General features: G+C 33.0%; 1 protein-coding gene across 1 annotated transcript; it reads left to right on the forward strand.

Moving 5' to 3' along the window:
- Positions 1-3,064: 3,064 nt before the first annotated feature.
- Positions 3,065-9,698, forward strand: GALK (Mevalonate/galactokinase family protein). Its single transcript, XM_022282247.2, has 14 exons — positions 3,065-3,223; positions 3,324-3,544; positions 3,690-3,874; positions 4,097-4,143; positions 4,490-4,584; positions 4,780-4,862; positions 5,530-5,598; positions 6,189-6,374; positions 6,639-6,773; positions 7,959-8,093; positions 8,315-8,385; positions 8,630-8,707; positions 9,038-9,179; positions 9,280-9,698. The coding sequence occupies exons 2-14, from the start codon at positions 3,382-3,384 to the stop codon at positions 9,388-9,390; spliced, it is 1,500 nt and encodes a 499-aa protein (XP_022137939.1). The 5' UTR covers positions 3,065-3,223; positions 3,324-3,381; the 3' UTR covers positions 9,391-9,698.
- The last annotated feature ends 6,057 nt before the right edge of the window (positions 9,699-15,755 follow it).

The raw sequence follows: 15,755 nt of genomic DNA on the forward strand, positions 1-15,755 counted from the left end.
TCTTACAACTAGGGTTAGGGTTTTTCTTTCTGGTTAATTGGAAAAATAGACTATTATATATGAAGTGGGGAGGAAATGACGACCCAACGAGTGGAACTATTATATGAAAATGTAGAGTTAAATTAATGTCAATACCGAATTTTGGAACTTAGGTCGACCTTCAAATTTGATACCCATTATTAAATCATCACTAGATATTTAAGTATTTTAAAATTTAGTTCTTATTATTTGTCAAAGTGCACATAGCTCAGTGGTAATTGACATATGTTTCCAAGCAAGAGTTCGTGAGTTTATCCTCACCTCACATATTGTACACAAAAAAAAGTTCTTATTGTTTAAAAAGTTTAAATATAATCTTTTCCATTTTAACATTAACATAAGTTTAGAAAATGAATTAGACTTACTGAATTTCTTAGAAATTTGAAGAAGCTAAGTAGAAAATTTTCTTTCTTAAATGGCCTACTTTGTAATCTAGAATTCAGTCCTCCTACTTCATAAGTATCCTATACAATAATGTGAATTTATCAACCATTAAAGATATAATTAAAAAAAAACTTAAAGATTAAATTGAAACCTTTTAAATGGAGAGATTAAATTAAATTAACCCTGAAACATATATTTACCTTTTAATCTTTTATGCATATTTAGTAATGAGATCAACCTATGAAGAGAGGAGAGAGTTTGGGGAGGAATATTTTGCAGCATGTTGCATGCAGCGCAGCAGCCTTGTTCCCCATTTCAAGAAATCTTGAAAGTTTTATAAATATATATTATTTATTTATTTAATTGACTCTTGCTTCTAGTTTGAGCCATTTCAGATCACTTTTTTCCTAAAAGAAAATTAAAAGGGCAAGAATTTTATCACGATAATAGATGCCAACTTCATCATAGCTAATCTCCACTGATGGGGACTTTTTGGGAACTTGACTTGAAAAATCAAAGAGACAAGAAAGATTTTACACCAAAAGGTTTCAGACTTCCATGAAATTCCAAATTTTGTTTAATTAATTAATTAATTATCTATGGCTTGGTATGGTGACTCTAAATTTCAAGGCCATCACATAAATATGTGTTGTACTTTTAGATGTATAGAAGGTTTATGATTTGATCATTTGCATCTTCTGAGCATCTAAGTTTGGTACAAAAATTATGGATAAACAAAATCAAGTAAGGGGTATTTGTGAGAATGTACTCTATGATTAAGTTTGACATGGTTGATATGGGAGTGTGAAAAGTTGACCATTAAAGACGTTTTCATGGACAAAATGGTAATAACGTTTGATGTACTTGGTAGAACGTCCATGGAAGAATTTTAAACTTTTGACTATGTTTAGAGCACTAAGGATACGTTGTCACACGCGAGAGAGCACAAGTATATCTTTAATGGCAAAAGAAGTAGCAACGACGTAGATATGAAATCGATAAAAAAAAAAACAAAGAAAGAGAGAGAGAGCTTGTATATCTCATAGGAGAGCTTCATGATAAGAAAAGTAATGCAGATGTTAAAGATCTTTTAAGAGCTAAATTGAGAGCTGAGATTATTTTTTGCATGTAATAAGATCTTTAAGACCTAGCCCAGCACACTTCTATGATCTAGATTTGTGTTATATTGAATTTTTGAAATCTCACGAACTTCAATTGGAGGGCTTCCGCTTGATAGAAGCGAATTAGTCCATAGGGCTTGCTATTGGGCCCAAGGAGTGCTCGACTATGGGCTCCTTGGGCTCATGGGGAGCTTGGACCCCTGACTCAAATACTTCTAGCAGAAAATGCTTACCGCAAGTGTACGACTCAGAGTTTTAATAAAAATGATAAGTAATTATCGATATCGTCTACTGGATTGGATTTCTAGTCACTCAAGATATTATTGTCCAATTTTATCTATAGAAACAACAAGGGATCTCTTTTGAAACACAGAAATCAAATAACAAAGCAAATAAAAGACTCTAAGGAAAATTTTTATGGACAACGGGTCCTAGGGGAGTGATTTCATAACCTAAACCTACGAGCAGACAAATTAAACATGTCAAGATTGAATATGCAATTAATCTATAAGTTAAGAAATCATGAATCATAACTGTCTCGATTGATTTGAATTTGTGCATTTATTTGCTTAATGCTTTTAATCTCTGGTTCACAGATTAATTTATACTAAATTTGAATCTTGCTCTTAGAAGAGGTGATTTAAGTTGGAATTTGAATGCATGACTGGAGCTTAGCTCACAAATTGATTCCTATTTAGATTCATGCTCAAGGGATCGGCATTTTTTCCCTTATCATTTCTAAGCGCAAGAGTATTTGGATAATCTAAGCCAACTTATCGAACTTTTTCATAGAGTGTATTCGTAGATTATGATTTTATCTCACCCATAACTATATGAATGATACATTAATTTATTTTTTCCTTCAAAATAAAAATAAAAGATGAAGAAAGTCGATTAAATAAAATATTTACCGAAGAAAAATGAAGACAAATATATCATAAGAAGACTTTTTTAACTTTTAAACAGAGAATCTAAAACAAAATAGATTGGGCATCTTGAGATACCTACCTATATTTTATTTCTATAAAATAAACGCAATAATTTGGATATTCATCACATGAGAGTTATTAAGAGTAAAATAATATTTTTACCCCAGGGTGACATCAGCACAATCACACTTTTCAATTTTCTCAAAAAAGATTGGATCGATACAAAGGCCCACAAAAATTGGGCCTTTTGTCAAAAGCCCAATTTATTTATAGACATTTTTGAAAAGTTTGGGATTTAAAAAAAAAAAAGCGTTAAAATTAAAACGTGAAAAGGAAAAAGAAAAAGAAAAAGAAAAAGTGGATTCGTTTTCCAAATTGCCCTCCTGAGCTTTCTCCGAAGCGGGCATTTTTGGACCTAATCGTACAGACTTTTTATATAAATAAAAATTCGATTCCCTATTACACAAAAATATCAAAACCCACTTTTTTTAATATAAGCTGACGTGGCATTTTTGGCCGCACATGCACGTGCCCCTCCCGTGCGTCGTCACAATCAAATAAATAAAATTTTAATATAAGAGAGATGTAATAAATAACTAATTATCTTAACATTCGAAACCAAACAAAAATCATACTGAGGCTTCTTCTGAGCTTTTGCTCTGAATCTTTATAGAATATTTCGTTTTCACCTCAATTCTCAGTCTCGCCTTCGCTCTGTTTATACGATAATTTAGCCGGGATTCGAGATCGGTAACGCTGCTGCACGAGTTTCTTTGAATCTTTGTTTGTTTTTGAATTTGGATTTTGCAGATCTTTCTTGATCTTTTTGTTTTTTGGATTGAATTTACAGTGGTGTTTGAGGGGGAATTTGTGTGAATTTCTACACGTAAAGAGGAAGAAGAGGAGAAATGGCGAAGCACGAGGATCTTCCGATTCCTGTTTTCTCTTCTCTTAATCCGGTTTATGGCGATGGATCTCAGCTTGAGGAAGCTCAGCTTCGGTTTGATCATCTCAAGGCTAAGTTTCTCCAAGTGTTTGGCCACCCTCCCGATGTCTTTGCTCGTTCTCCAGGTACTTTTTTGCTTCCTATCTTCGTTCGGTTTCTCTGTCCTGTTTGTACTTTTGTATTTTTACTTCCAGGAATTATGATGTTCTGACTGATTTATGAGTGGATTCTCGTTGTAATTTCCTGTTTTGGTTGAACGACGGAGTGCAGGGAGAGTGAACTTGATCGGAGAGCACATTGACTATGAAGGATATTCGGTGTTGCCGATGGCGATCCGGCAAGACACGATCGTGGCAATAAGGAAGCACGACGCCGGAGAGGCGAATCATCTTCTCAGAATTGCTAATGTTAACGATAAATACTCGCTATGTACTTATCCTGCTGATCCTGATCAGGTATGAACCAAATAATTCTGTGAAATCTAAACGATGTCCTTCATTTCTGCTAGTCAGTCACGATTTTTCTCCTACTTTTCTTCTGAAATCTTGGATCCTTACATCGTTCATATAAAATATTTATGCTCCCATAAATTTATAATGTGATCGTTCTTGCAAGTTGCAACTACTAGATATTCACAACTTCTGCTGTGTTTATCATTACTCTTGTTCATTTTACAGGAAGTTGATTTGAAGAATCACAAATGGGGACACTATTTTCTTTGCGGGTGAGTAGACAAACTACTTCTGTTCTGATTTTATTTTGTATAATTATTTGAACGGGTCGTACTTATTATTCTGAATACAGCTTGTTTATAGATAGTATGAATGCAAGAAATTATGTTTTGCGTTTCATTTTTATCCTAATCAATATTTTTAAGGCAGTGCTGAACTTTAAGCTAAACTAGCATGATCTAATTTTAATGTTAAAATTGAAATGATCTGCCTTTATAATTTTTTTTTTTTATAAGAACATCTGCCTTTATTTTTTAAAATTATTTTGCCATACTAACTTCTTAATCAACATTGACCAATTTGCCTACCCTTCAGAATCTAAGGGTCTTTGTGTTTCAGGTACAAAGGCTATTACGAATATGCTAAATCAAAAGGACAAAATGTTGGCGTGCCAGTTGGACTTGATGTCCTTGTTGATGGAACAGTGCCTACAGGTTTTGTTTTGTACATCTTTTCATACAAGATAACTATGACAGGCTGTTAGTTACAGTATAGAAGTTTGCTTTCTATTTTATCTTTAAATGTTCAGAATTTTTAACAAAAACAACTGAAGTCGACATCTAAATGTTTTGTTGCTGCAATAATTTATCACATGATGAAGTAATGCTAGAATTATTTTTTTCATTCAGGATCTGGATTATCAAGCTCTGCTGCGTTTGTTTGCTCTGCTACCATTGCTATAATGGCTGCTTTTGGTGCCAACTTTCCCAAGGTGTAACAGCTCTCCCTCATGCTCTGATAATTGAACATTACTTGGTCTGCGACTGACTTGGATTTTGACTTGATTATTTTACATATGTTGAGTTTGTGGATTGTTCTGTGGTGTCCCAAGTCACATTTTACCAGTAAGCCTTGATGTTCCCCAAATATTGGTTGTTATTAGTATCTCAGACTTGGCCCACATAGCAAGGAGGCACCTTGCTTGTTAGTCATTGGACTTTGGACCTACGGAACCTTGCATTGTGCACTAATTGGTACCAACAGTTATTCCATTTGAAAGGAAGGTTGGAGTTTTGAATGTACATGTATTCTTGCATGAATTCATTTGATATTAATACATGAACTTATAATGTGATCTGTTGGACCCGATGACTTAGATGACTTAAATCTATGGTACTGTAGTGAGGATTATTGATGACTTTTGGGGCTCATTGCCTGAATATGATTGCATATTCATTGTCCTTTTTTGGTTAAGATAAACAATAATTTTTCCACCTCCTACTTACCAAATGCTACATAGGTTCAGTTACATGCTGTTATTTTACTTGGTTTAATTAGGTGAAGTTGGTTGTTACCTCGTCAAATAATTGAGCTCAATTATTTGATTTCTAGTCATGTTAAATCTAATTAACCTAACAATAATTCCCTTGTGGTTACAGAAAGAAATTGCCCAACTCACGTGTGAATGTGAACGGCACATTGGTACACAATCTGGTGGAATGGATCAGGTAAAACTTTTTTTTTTTTTTTTTTACTTTGCAATCAATAGACTTAACATTAAGAAACAGAGCAATAAAGGGGTTGTTAAAACTATTTTCTATTCTCTAGAAAAAGAGAGAGAGAGAGAGAATATGTTTGGTCAACTCTTTTCTAAAACTTGTTTTTTCCTTACTTTTTCTAAGTATACTCATGATTCATGAATAATTTGTTTAGGAGAATAATTGAAGTTGTTCTTTTGAAAATCTTGGGTTTCGAAGTAGTTATATAATAACCTTAATATTACAAATTTACAAGCAGTACTTGGAAAGCTTTTTTACAACCTGAACAAGCAGCCGAGCAGGCCCAAAGTTTTCCCCACTTAACAGCCTGAGCCATTGATGGATTTTGTTTTATGTTATTTCATCGCAAAGGCCATGGATAGATTTTGACTACAATCACTTGATGGAAATAATAGTGGTGATCATAATTCTATTTCTTCAATTATTTAGAAAGTGATTTATGGCTACATTTCAATTCTATGTGATGGGCAATATGAGAACTTCTGTCTAGCTTCAAATGTTCGCCAATTATGGTAAACGGTGTCCTATTATTCTGGCAGGCAATTTCTGTCATGGCCAAATCTGGGTTTGCTGAGCTGATTGATTTCAATCCCATTCGTGCTACTGATGTGCAACTTCCTGCTGGTGGGACTTTTATTATAGCTCATTCTCTGGCCGAATCACAGAAAGCCGTCACTGCTGCTACAAATTACAATAACAGAGTTGTCGAATGTCGACTTGCTGCTGTAAGTTCTATTTTATTCTGACCATGGTGTATTTTCATCTAGTGTTTATATATAGGACACTAACTGCCTCTTATTTGAGTTATCTGATTTTTTGGCTCTTTACTACGTGATCAATAAATCTTATTTAAGAAATTGATAGTTGTAGCATAATCTTGAGGTATTAATTATCTTCATTCTCCTTCTTCTGCTGACGGTTTAGAATTTGGTACTTATTATTCACTTCATGATTTGAACATAGTAAAATGACTCCGGATGGTTCTTCAGATTGTTCTAGGCATAAAGCTTGGGATGAAACCAGCAGAAGCAGTTGCAAAAGTGAAAACTTTATCTGATGTGGAAGGGCTGTGTCTTTCATTTGCTCGTGAGCGTAATTCTTCTGACCCTGTGCTTGCAGTCAAGGTATTTTGCGTTGATGTTTTCACACCAACAAAGATTGTTATCAGTTCTTATCAAAATAAGTTTTTAAAAAAAATTAAAATACAGATTTGTTGCTGTGATGGAGATTATAGTTACATGCAGTTGATGTTAAGGTTGTTTATAATACAATGTCCTACAATATTTTCAGAAATTGTTCGATTCAATGCATAGGTATAGGATTTATAGGAATAGATGTTATAGGATATAGGATAGGATATCTAGGTATAGAAGTTGTCTGCGTTTGTTTTACCTAGCCGTGCTGCCACTTATGCCTTGAAAGAAAGGAAATTATGTGTGTGCTTGACTGACATTGTAAAATGGCATCTGTAAGACTGAGGTTATTTATCAATTTGTAATCATTTAAAATTAAGTAATTGTACTAAATTTAAATCCGTTAAAAGCATCCAGTTGAATAATTTTAATTTCTTTTTTAATTAATTAAAAATTGTTTATATCAATTTTTGTATAATTTTATCAATTAAAGTAAACTACCTAAACATTCATAATCATCAATTTTATATGCCTCTGTCTCTGTGAGGATTCACAGACAACTACAAGAGTTAAGCTTCTGCAGAGAAATAGAGGAGTTGATAGGAATTTATAATTAACTGTCAATTGTCATGGGCACAATGAATGGAGAGGGAGGTCTCCTTCCCTTAGTCACCTAGACCCAGAGGATTTGCCTCTTGGTCTTTCATAAATGACAATTGAGAAACTTTCCAACCCCAAAATCCAATTTCCCCATCTGACTAGGCCTTCTTTCTACATTATTGCATCTATAAGATTATTTCATTCCAGTTTGCATTAGCCTTTTCTGAGATCTACTTTGAGGACGAGATTAAGTAGTATATTGATAAACAAATCATTAACTAATCAATCACAAACAAGTAATATGTTAGTTGGTTTATTTTATGATTATGTAATATTATTATGGATGTTCTAGTCATATGTGATAACCATGGGTTATGATTTCACAAACAAAACCTCGCAATTTGGGGTTCTGTGGCTGCCCATAGGCATCTCAACCTCATGCCAAAGTGGCATCCAGCATGGGAATGAGGTATTCATGCCTATTCCTGGGGAAGAACTTGAAATAAATAGCCCATTAGTATAAACATTCTTTCATACCTTTATCGACATGTTCTAATTGCTCCGTCTCTTCTAAAGGAACTGTTGAAGGAGGACCCCTATACAGCTGAAGAAATTGAACAAATCACTGTGGAAAATCTGCCATCGGTTTTAGGCAATTCTCCAACTTCATTGGATGTTCTAAAAGCTGCCAAGCACTTCAAGTTATATCAGGTACATCATGTTTGGAACTGTTGCCATGTTCCATTTCCCTTCAGCCTTCTCTACTTACACGTTCCTCTAACATTCCTGACCCCAAATCTACTTTCAGTTATTATTAATTAAAATTCCTTCCGTTTCAAGCTAGGGTAGGTTATAAACAGGAAGAATGATATCTAGCGAGTACTTTCAAATTTTAAAATCTCTCTGTGTAACAAAATGGTGGTTGTTTTCAGCGAGCATCCCACGTGTACTCTGAAGCCAAGCGGGTCTACGCTTTCAAGGATGCAGTTTCATCTAGTTTAAGGTGATGGTTTGACGAATTACCTAATGGCCTCCTCTTCATGTTCACATTGCTTTTACATTATTTTCATTTGGTAATTCTTTTAGGTCAAGGTAACATGGGTGATGGATTTTAGATTTCTAATCTTGTATTTCGTCAATCGAATTTACAAAAATTTCAATCATAGATTACGTCGTACTTGTTCATCCAGAAAAGAACCAAAGTTCTTTTTTCCCCATTTAATGTGGGGGTAATTTTCTTTTGGCAGTGAGGAAGACAAGCTCAAGAAGTTGGGTGATCTTATGAATGATAGCCACTACAGCTGCAGCGTTCTTTATGAATGCAGGTAGAATCTCATTTACCAATTTACCAGTGTTCTCAAATCTTGTATGTTTGAGCAATTAACTTGAAAAGTTTCCATTCAGCATGCACAGTCATCATCTGATACAAATTGGAAAATCTTTCTTTATCGACAAGAGCACAAATTGTTCTGGTCTTTTTTTTCTTCCATAACTCCCTCAATTGTATCTTTCTTCGTAATTTCCATCCTGACGACCTGCACCCTCTGCCTTGTTGACATCATTGATTGTTTAGTTTGCATTGCGTCGATTATTATATTGAATTCTATCATACCCTCTGGTGTTACATTGTTCCCCATCTTGTTTGTTTCTTCCAGTTGCCCCGAGTTGGAGGAACTAGTAAAGATATGCCGGGACAACGGAGCTCTCGGGGCCAGACTAACTGGAGCAGGATGGGGAGGTTGCGCGGTTGCTCTGGTAAAAGAGGCCATTGTTCCACAATTCATTCTTAATCTGAAGGTTAGTTTTCTTACACTGGAAAGTGAGACAATGTCTTCTTCCTTCTTGGAAGTTGGAATCTGAGTTTAAAAATTCTGCCCATTTTATGGATTCACACCAGGAGAGCTTCTACAAATCGAGGATCGACAGAGGGATCATCGACAAGAACGATCTCGGTCTCTACGTCTTTGCTTCCAAGCCTTCGAGCGGAGCTGCCATCTTCCAATTTTAGTTCAAATTTCTTGGGGGCTTTTTTATTTCGTGGTGCTACATCCACAACCCCAGGAAGAAATAAATATTATTTCTCGATTGGATGGAAAAAACTATGGAACTTTTAGTCTTAAAATTATGTTCCGGACTATGTGATTTACTAGTGCATTCGATTCGGTTTGCATCGGGTTATGACTTCTCGTAACATAACCAAGTGAGTATTCAGTTCTGAACTCGTCTCCTCTGCTTATAAATAAAGGAATGTGTAACCTGAAAAAAATGGAGCATATTTTGTGGAATGAAACAGAGAAAATATTAAATTCGTGCTCATTGTTTCTGTATCATTATTAGGAGTGTTCTATCATTCTCGTCCTTGTCGCCCATTTCATTTCTTATTCTTGGTAAAATTCACCACAAAATTTTGTGAAGCTCGAGTTACCCACGAAAAATTGTTCATTTCTTATTATCTTTTAGTTCAACCATTTATTGTTATTTTTTAAAGAAATTTTCAACTAAATGTTATACTAAGTTTTTTCTTTTTTTGATTTTTTTTATAAGGATTTTCATTTAAATAGTTAAATTTTTCCAGGAATTAAGGGAAAGTTCTGAAGTTTTCTAAGAATGTTTTATAATTCATTCAAAAATAAATCTTAAAAATTAAATTTCACAATTCAAATTATTAAAACGTAAACATCACACCAATATCTCCTAAATTGATAATATATAATAAATTTTATATCTAAATATTTAAGTTTAAGGTACATATATAATTCATAAATAAAAGAGGGGGACGGAGAACATATTCCCCATTCCTAAGTCACCGGGGAAATTTTTCCCACTCCCACCCACCCTTAGGGTACGTTTGGTTCAAAAATTGTTCAAGGTTTGTTTAGCAATATATTTGTAAATCAGTAGTTACAAACTAAATTTTAGTTTAATCTAAACTTATATTAATTAATTTATTAACATTTTTTTTTTCAAATTTTGTATAATTATTATTTTACAAAGTTAAATTTAGAATACATTATATTTCACACATAAAATGAGTTTATAATATGAAGTAATATATTTTATCAAAGTTTTTATCTTTTCAATGTAATTCTGCATCTTAAAAATTTCAAATTCTGAATTTGAAAACATAAAAAAGTCGTTTTCAGAATTTCTATGGTTTGGATTATAGAATTCGAAAACAATTTTCAAAAACAACTCTAAAAAATTCTACCAAACACCTATTGGCTGAATCCATGTGATTTAGTGAATCTGAAAACAAAAAACAGAATCCGAGCTTCCAACTAAACGGGCCCTTAATCATCATTACACTCTCATCATCTTTTTTGGGTACTCTATCATCCTCTTAATCTTCTTTTCCTTTCTTTTTTTCCTTTTTGAGTTCCACAATTTTGGAGTGGGGCAAATCATTGATCATGGAGAAGGTAATATGTGTTTTATTCGGCTAGGCTCGAAATAGCTTTCATCTCTCATATATGTGATTTTGTTTCCTTTGATGTCTCAAATAATTATTATAATCAATCAACTTTAAAATTCAAATAATTATAAGGTCTAATTTCATAAATAACTTTCGGGATCAATTAAAAATTCAAGTGCAGCTCATTTTCAAAATTTCTTAGGTGCCCAGAGCCAAAATGCCAAGGTTTATAATGTTGATGTTAACAAAAATGTCAAGATTCTGATGTTAATACCAATGTTAATGGATAATTTACGAACTTTTATTAAGAAATATCGATTAACTCTTCGTATTAATGTCAAACTCTTGGACATGTAGAAACGTAAAAGATTAAAAACATTACAAAAGACAATGGAGAAAAAAAAAACATTTTTAGGACACTTGGACATCATAATGAAATATTTTTTTGGTCTCCAATGTTTGCAATAGGTGGCTATTTTGATCCCTAAGGTTTTAAAAGAGACTTTAGTCGTTGAAAATTTGGTCAAAATGATCATTGAACTCATTTAATCATTAGTTGAATAACATAACGATGAGACACTTCACTTGGTAGTTTCATTAATTTAATATTATTTTTCGTGACTAGATCATGAGATGGCAATCATCTCTCCTTCTCTTTCCTTTCTTCCTCTTCCTCTCGCTAGTGAACCTCGTCGTCAGCCTTACAGGTCGCTAATGTCGTTGTCGTCGTCCTCCGAAGGAAGACATTCAAGATTCAAAAGTCCACCTCCACGACTCCTTCATTCCAATGTCGAAACAAGGTGGAGGGAACTCATTTGAAAGTTCCAATCCCGTCGCTTGAACTTCTTCAAGAGAATAAATGAAAGCCTTCATTTGGATTCAGTGAAGAGGAAGGATTGCTACCTCGTAATCTTAGTCACCAAAAATAATATCATACTAGTGTACCTTACCGCGTTAGCAAATTACAACCCGTGCTATATAATCTTTTCATTAATCAACTAAGGGCTAACGAGTTCATGAATCATTTAAACCCATCTTCCAAACTTCAAAAACTAAAGTGACTCACTTCAAAGACCAAATAAACATTATCCTCGATGACCAAAAATATATTCTAGATTAAAATATTACTTCGGTCCAGGTACGGTTTGGTTCATTTTACTTCCTATACTTTCAAAATATTTATTTTGGTTTTTCTACTTTCAACTTTAGTTCGTTTTAGTCCTTATACTTACAAAATGTTCATTTTGGTCCCTGTACTTTTAAAAAATTTCAATTTTGGTCCCTTAATTTTATTTTTAATCTCATTTTTTCTATCACAGTTTCAACCTGACACTAGACTCAACATATTTTTTAAAAGTAATAATATAACAAATTACTTTATATTAAAGGACTTTCGTAATATATAAAATTTGTATTAAAAGTTTACAAATAGGGATTAAAATGATTATTTTTAAAAGTACGGAGACTAAAATGGACATTTTAGAAGTACAAAAACTAAAGTATACAAAAGTTAAAAGTACATAGACCAAATGAACATTCTGAGAATACATCGACCAAAATGAACATTCTGACAGTACAAAGACCAAAATGAACCAAGACTAAAAATACAATGACTAAAATAAAATTTTAACTTATATTTTACAATAAAATTTATGGGAATTTTTTTTTTGAATTATTTAATATTCTTAATTATTAACTTTATACCAATACTTAAAATCATTTTTATTTATAGATGAAACAAAAGTTCTAAAATATAATTTTTTTTATAAAAGAAATAAAGTAACTAAAAATTTGGGATGGGGGAGGGGTTGAGGGAGGTAATATATCCCCATCTCCATCCCCATCCCAAAATTAAATCAGAGGAAAAAAAATTATTCCTGAATAAATCTAAGTGATATGAATCAAGAACCTCCACTATCATGTCACAATGTTCGATAACACGGTCTAGAGCTAAGAAGCTTCAACAAGCCAATTAGACATAAACAAGAGAGGGATTGAAACTTCTCTTTTTAATATTTGACCAATAGGACTTCAAAATGATCTGCATTAAATGAACTCTATTTTCATCCCATAAAAACTCAACCTAAACCAAAAATTCCATTCAATGAAGTGGAGTTGCATTTAATAAAGTTAAGAATCATCTCAAACTTCTCTAAAAACAAGTCAAATTTCATTTATGGAACAGAAGCTTTCAGCTACTTTTAAGTGCAGTTTTCACAGCATAAGTTACACTTATTAGTTTACAATATACTACTGATTATACAAGAACACACAATTGTTTGCTAGTAAGTCAGTTCATCATGCTGGGAACAAAAAATTATGCTACTGTTGGACTTTAATTCTTCATCTACTAGACACCACAAGTCATATATCTACTTCAAGGGAATGCTATTTTATCAACTCTACTTCTAAGCTTGGTCTGGCTTTATATGTGTGTATATATGTACGTATGTGTATGTATATATGTCCGTACCTACATATGTATGAGATACGGTTTCATTCGTACATTGAATACGGTGGGATTTGAAATTATTACTATGAATTATTTGAAATCATTTTGTGATGTTTTGAAATTATTACTATGAATTATTTGAAATCATTTTGTGATGTTGTAGATTCATTAACAAATATCTTGACTAGGGAAAGGAGTTGGAACACGTGGGAGAGATAAGGTTGAAGTCAATATCATCACTATGAACCACAAATCAAGATTACTAAAGGGCCCAAAAATCTTGAGGAATGGGTTCAGTAGAAATGGATGAAACACAAAAAAGTTGGGTTTTTCAAAGAAAAAGAGACACTTAAACAAAAATATGTAGCACGAGTTTGAGTGTGGTTATATAGGAGCAATATTCTTGACAGATTTTATCTATGTGAGTGCAAGAGTGGAGTTGCTTTCTATGAGAAGATAGAGCTAATTCTCAAATACATTCATTAGAAAACAGGACAAAACAGCTGCAACAATAACAACTTTTCATTTTCCTTCAAGGAATTATAGTTCAAGTTTGATGCAAAACAACACAATACAGGTTCTTTTTACCTTTTTTCTAATAAGAAGCTGAAGTTCATTGAGATGAAACAAAAGAATATACAAAAGGCGCAAAAACAAGCTCGAGACAAGGAGACCAAGCTATAAGAAAGGATCCCAATCTAACATAATAACACAAAAATCCTTCGAAATCGATACCTACGAGGAGGAATTAAATCTAATAACTTCTCAAACTTCCTCCCAATGCCTCACAACACGATACATGCTCATGCTACAAGATAACAAAATTCCTTTTCATCTCAAGAGTACTTGCTTAGAAGTTATGAGGAAATTTTTTTTTATCAGATCTTATTTATCTTTTGTATTTTGTTTGTTGAGTTCAATATGGGACGGGTGAAGATCCGAATCTCTAACCGTTAACGAAGATTCCTCATACTCTAACCAATTCAGCTTCACTAGAGTTTTGAGTTTCACCTCTTAGTGTAGGACACTTGAATTTTGGATTATTGTTTTTTGGAGGGAGGCAAGCCGAAGAAGAAGATGATAGTCATACTGGTTCCAACTAATTAATCAAGGAGGAACCTATACTCGCCATACTGAATTAAGGAGACACTATGATCCAGCAAAAAGAGCACTAAAGAAGAAGGTCATAGTTACCGAGATTTCGCTTTCCATCGCCAAAATTTTTCAACACTGTTCTTATCGATTCAATGATGACGCCATTTGAAGAAAGAACTTTCAGATCAATAATCCACTTACAGAACGTAGATTTTTATCATTCAAAAAAGCAGGTTTCTAGTTTCGGATCCCGATGAGATAATTTGACAAGAACACATTTATCCACACTAATCCCAAACTATTCAAATTCAAACTATGAGAGCTTAATTTCTATGGTTTCCAAATTTAAGCGAGCAAATCGAGAGGAATTAATACATACTTTTCGCTAATTGACTGAATCAGAGAGTAAAACCGCAGCACAAGAAGAAGCAGCACAACATTGTAATCAGAACAAGGGATTCGATGACGGCGATTAGCGCCCAACACATATCATCGATTATCGAAAAATTAAACCACCTGATGCTCGGAGAGCTCCGGTCGATGCCGAAGTTAAAAAAATTGAACTCCGGCCAACTGAAAGATGCCGGCAGCAGCGAAAGTCGGAATTCCGGCAACCTGAAACTTGGCGGGAACCATCTCCGGCTCATCTCTCCGTCGAGCAGAAATTGACCTCGAGATGTCTTAACGACGAAGTCGGATAGCTTTTCGTTTTATAAATAAAATAATTCTAAAACGTCATTGTTTGGATTTGATTTGATTATAGTTTCAAAATTTTATTATTATTATTATTATTATTTATCTTCTAATTGTTCGTGGTGATGAAGTTATGTAAGAGTAATTAACCTAAAATCAAAATTAATTCTTTTTTTTTAGTAAATACGTGGAGGAAATTCAAAAATCAAAATCAAAATTGATTATGACTACTAGAATATGATTAGTGCATTTGGAACAAAAATATTCAATTACATCTTTGAATTTATTATTTTTTAATTTTAATAGGTCATTTTGATTCTCCGAGATGATCATTTGAGTCTCTATTTTCAAAATTTTAACATTAATTCTATCCATAACGGAAACTAATTAATATAAAGTAATATATTGAACGTAGTGTCGTGTTGAAATTGTAATAGAATAAATAAAATTAAAAATTAAATTAAATTGTCCATTTTAAAAAAATACCAAAGCTAAAACAAACTTTTTGAAAATACAATGACATGAATTAAAATTGAAAGTACATAAATCAAAATGATCCAAAACTAAGCATACACGGAACAAAATAATATTTTAACTTAAATTTAATATAGTAATGTTTGACATTAATATACCAGTGATTTTAGAAAATGACAAAAGACATTTTTACGGGATCAAAATCAACTGGTAAATTGTGAAAATTTATGAACTAAAATTGCAATTT

This window comes from Momordica charantia (assembly GCF_013281855.1).
Source record: "Momordica charantia cultivar OHB3-1 chromosome 5 unlocalized genomic scaffold, Mcharantia_2.0 BLBB01000005.1, whole genome shotgun sequence".
Taxonomy (NCBI): domain Eukaryota; kingdom Viridiplantae; phylum Streptophyta; class Magnoliopsida; order Cucurbitales; family Cucurbitaceae; genus Momordica; species Momordica charantia.

What these genes read in the sequence shown, in the direction of transcription:
- GALK (XM_022282247.2), top strand. Translation starts at nt 3,382, where the DNA reads ATGGCGAAGCACGAGGATCTTCCGATTCCTGTTTTCTCTTCTCTTAAT. An exon ending in ATCCTGCTGATCCTGATCAG is followed by an intron (nt 3,875 to 4,096) that starts GTATGAACCAAA and finishes TTCATTTTACAG; the next exon opens with GAAGTTGATTTGAAGAATCA. An exon ending in GGACACTATTTTCTTTGCGG is followed by an intron (nt 4,144 to 4,489) that starts GTGAGTAGACAA and finishes TTTGTGTTTCAG; the next exon opens with GTACAAAGGCTATTACGAAT.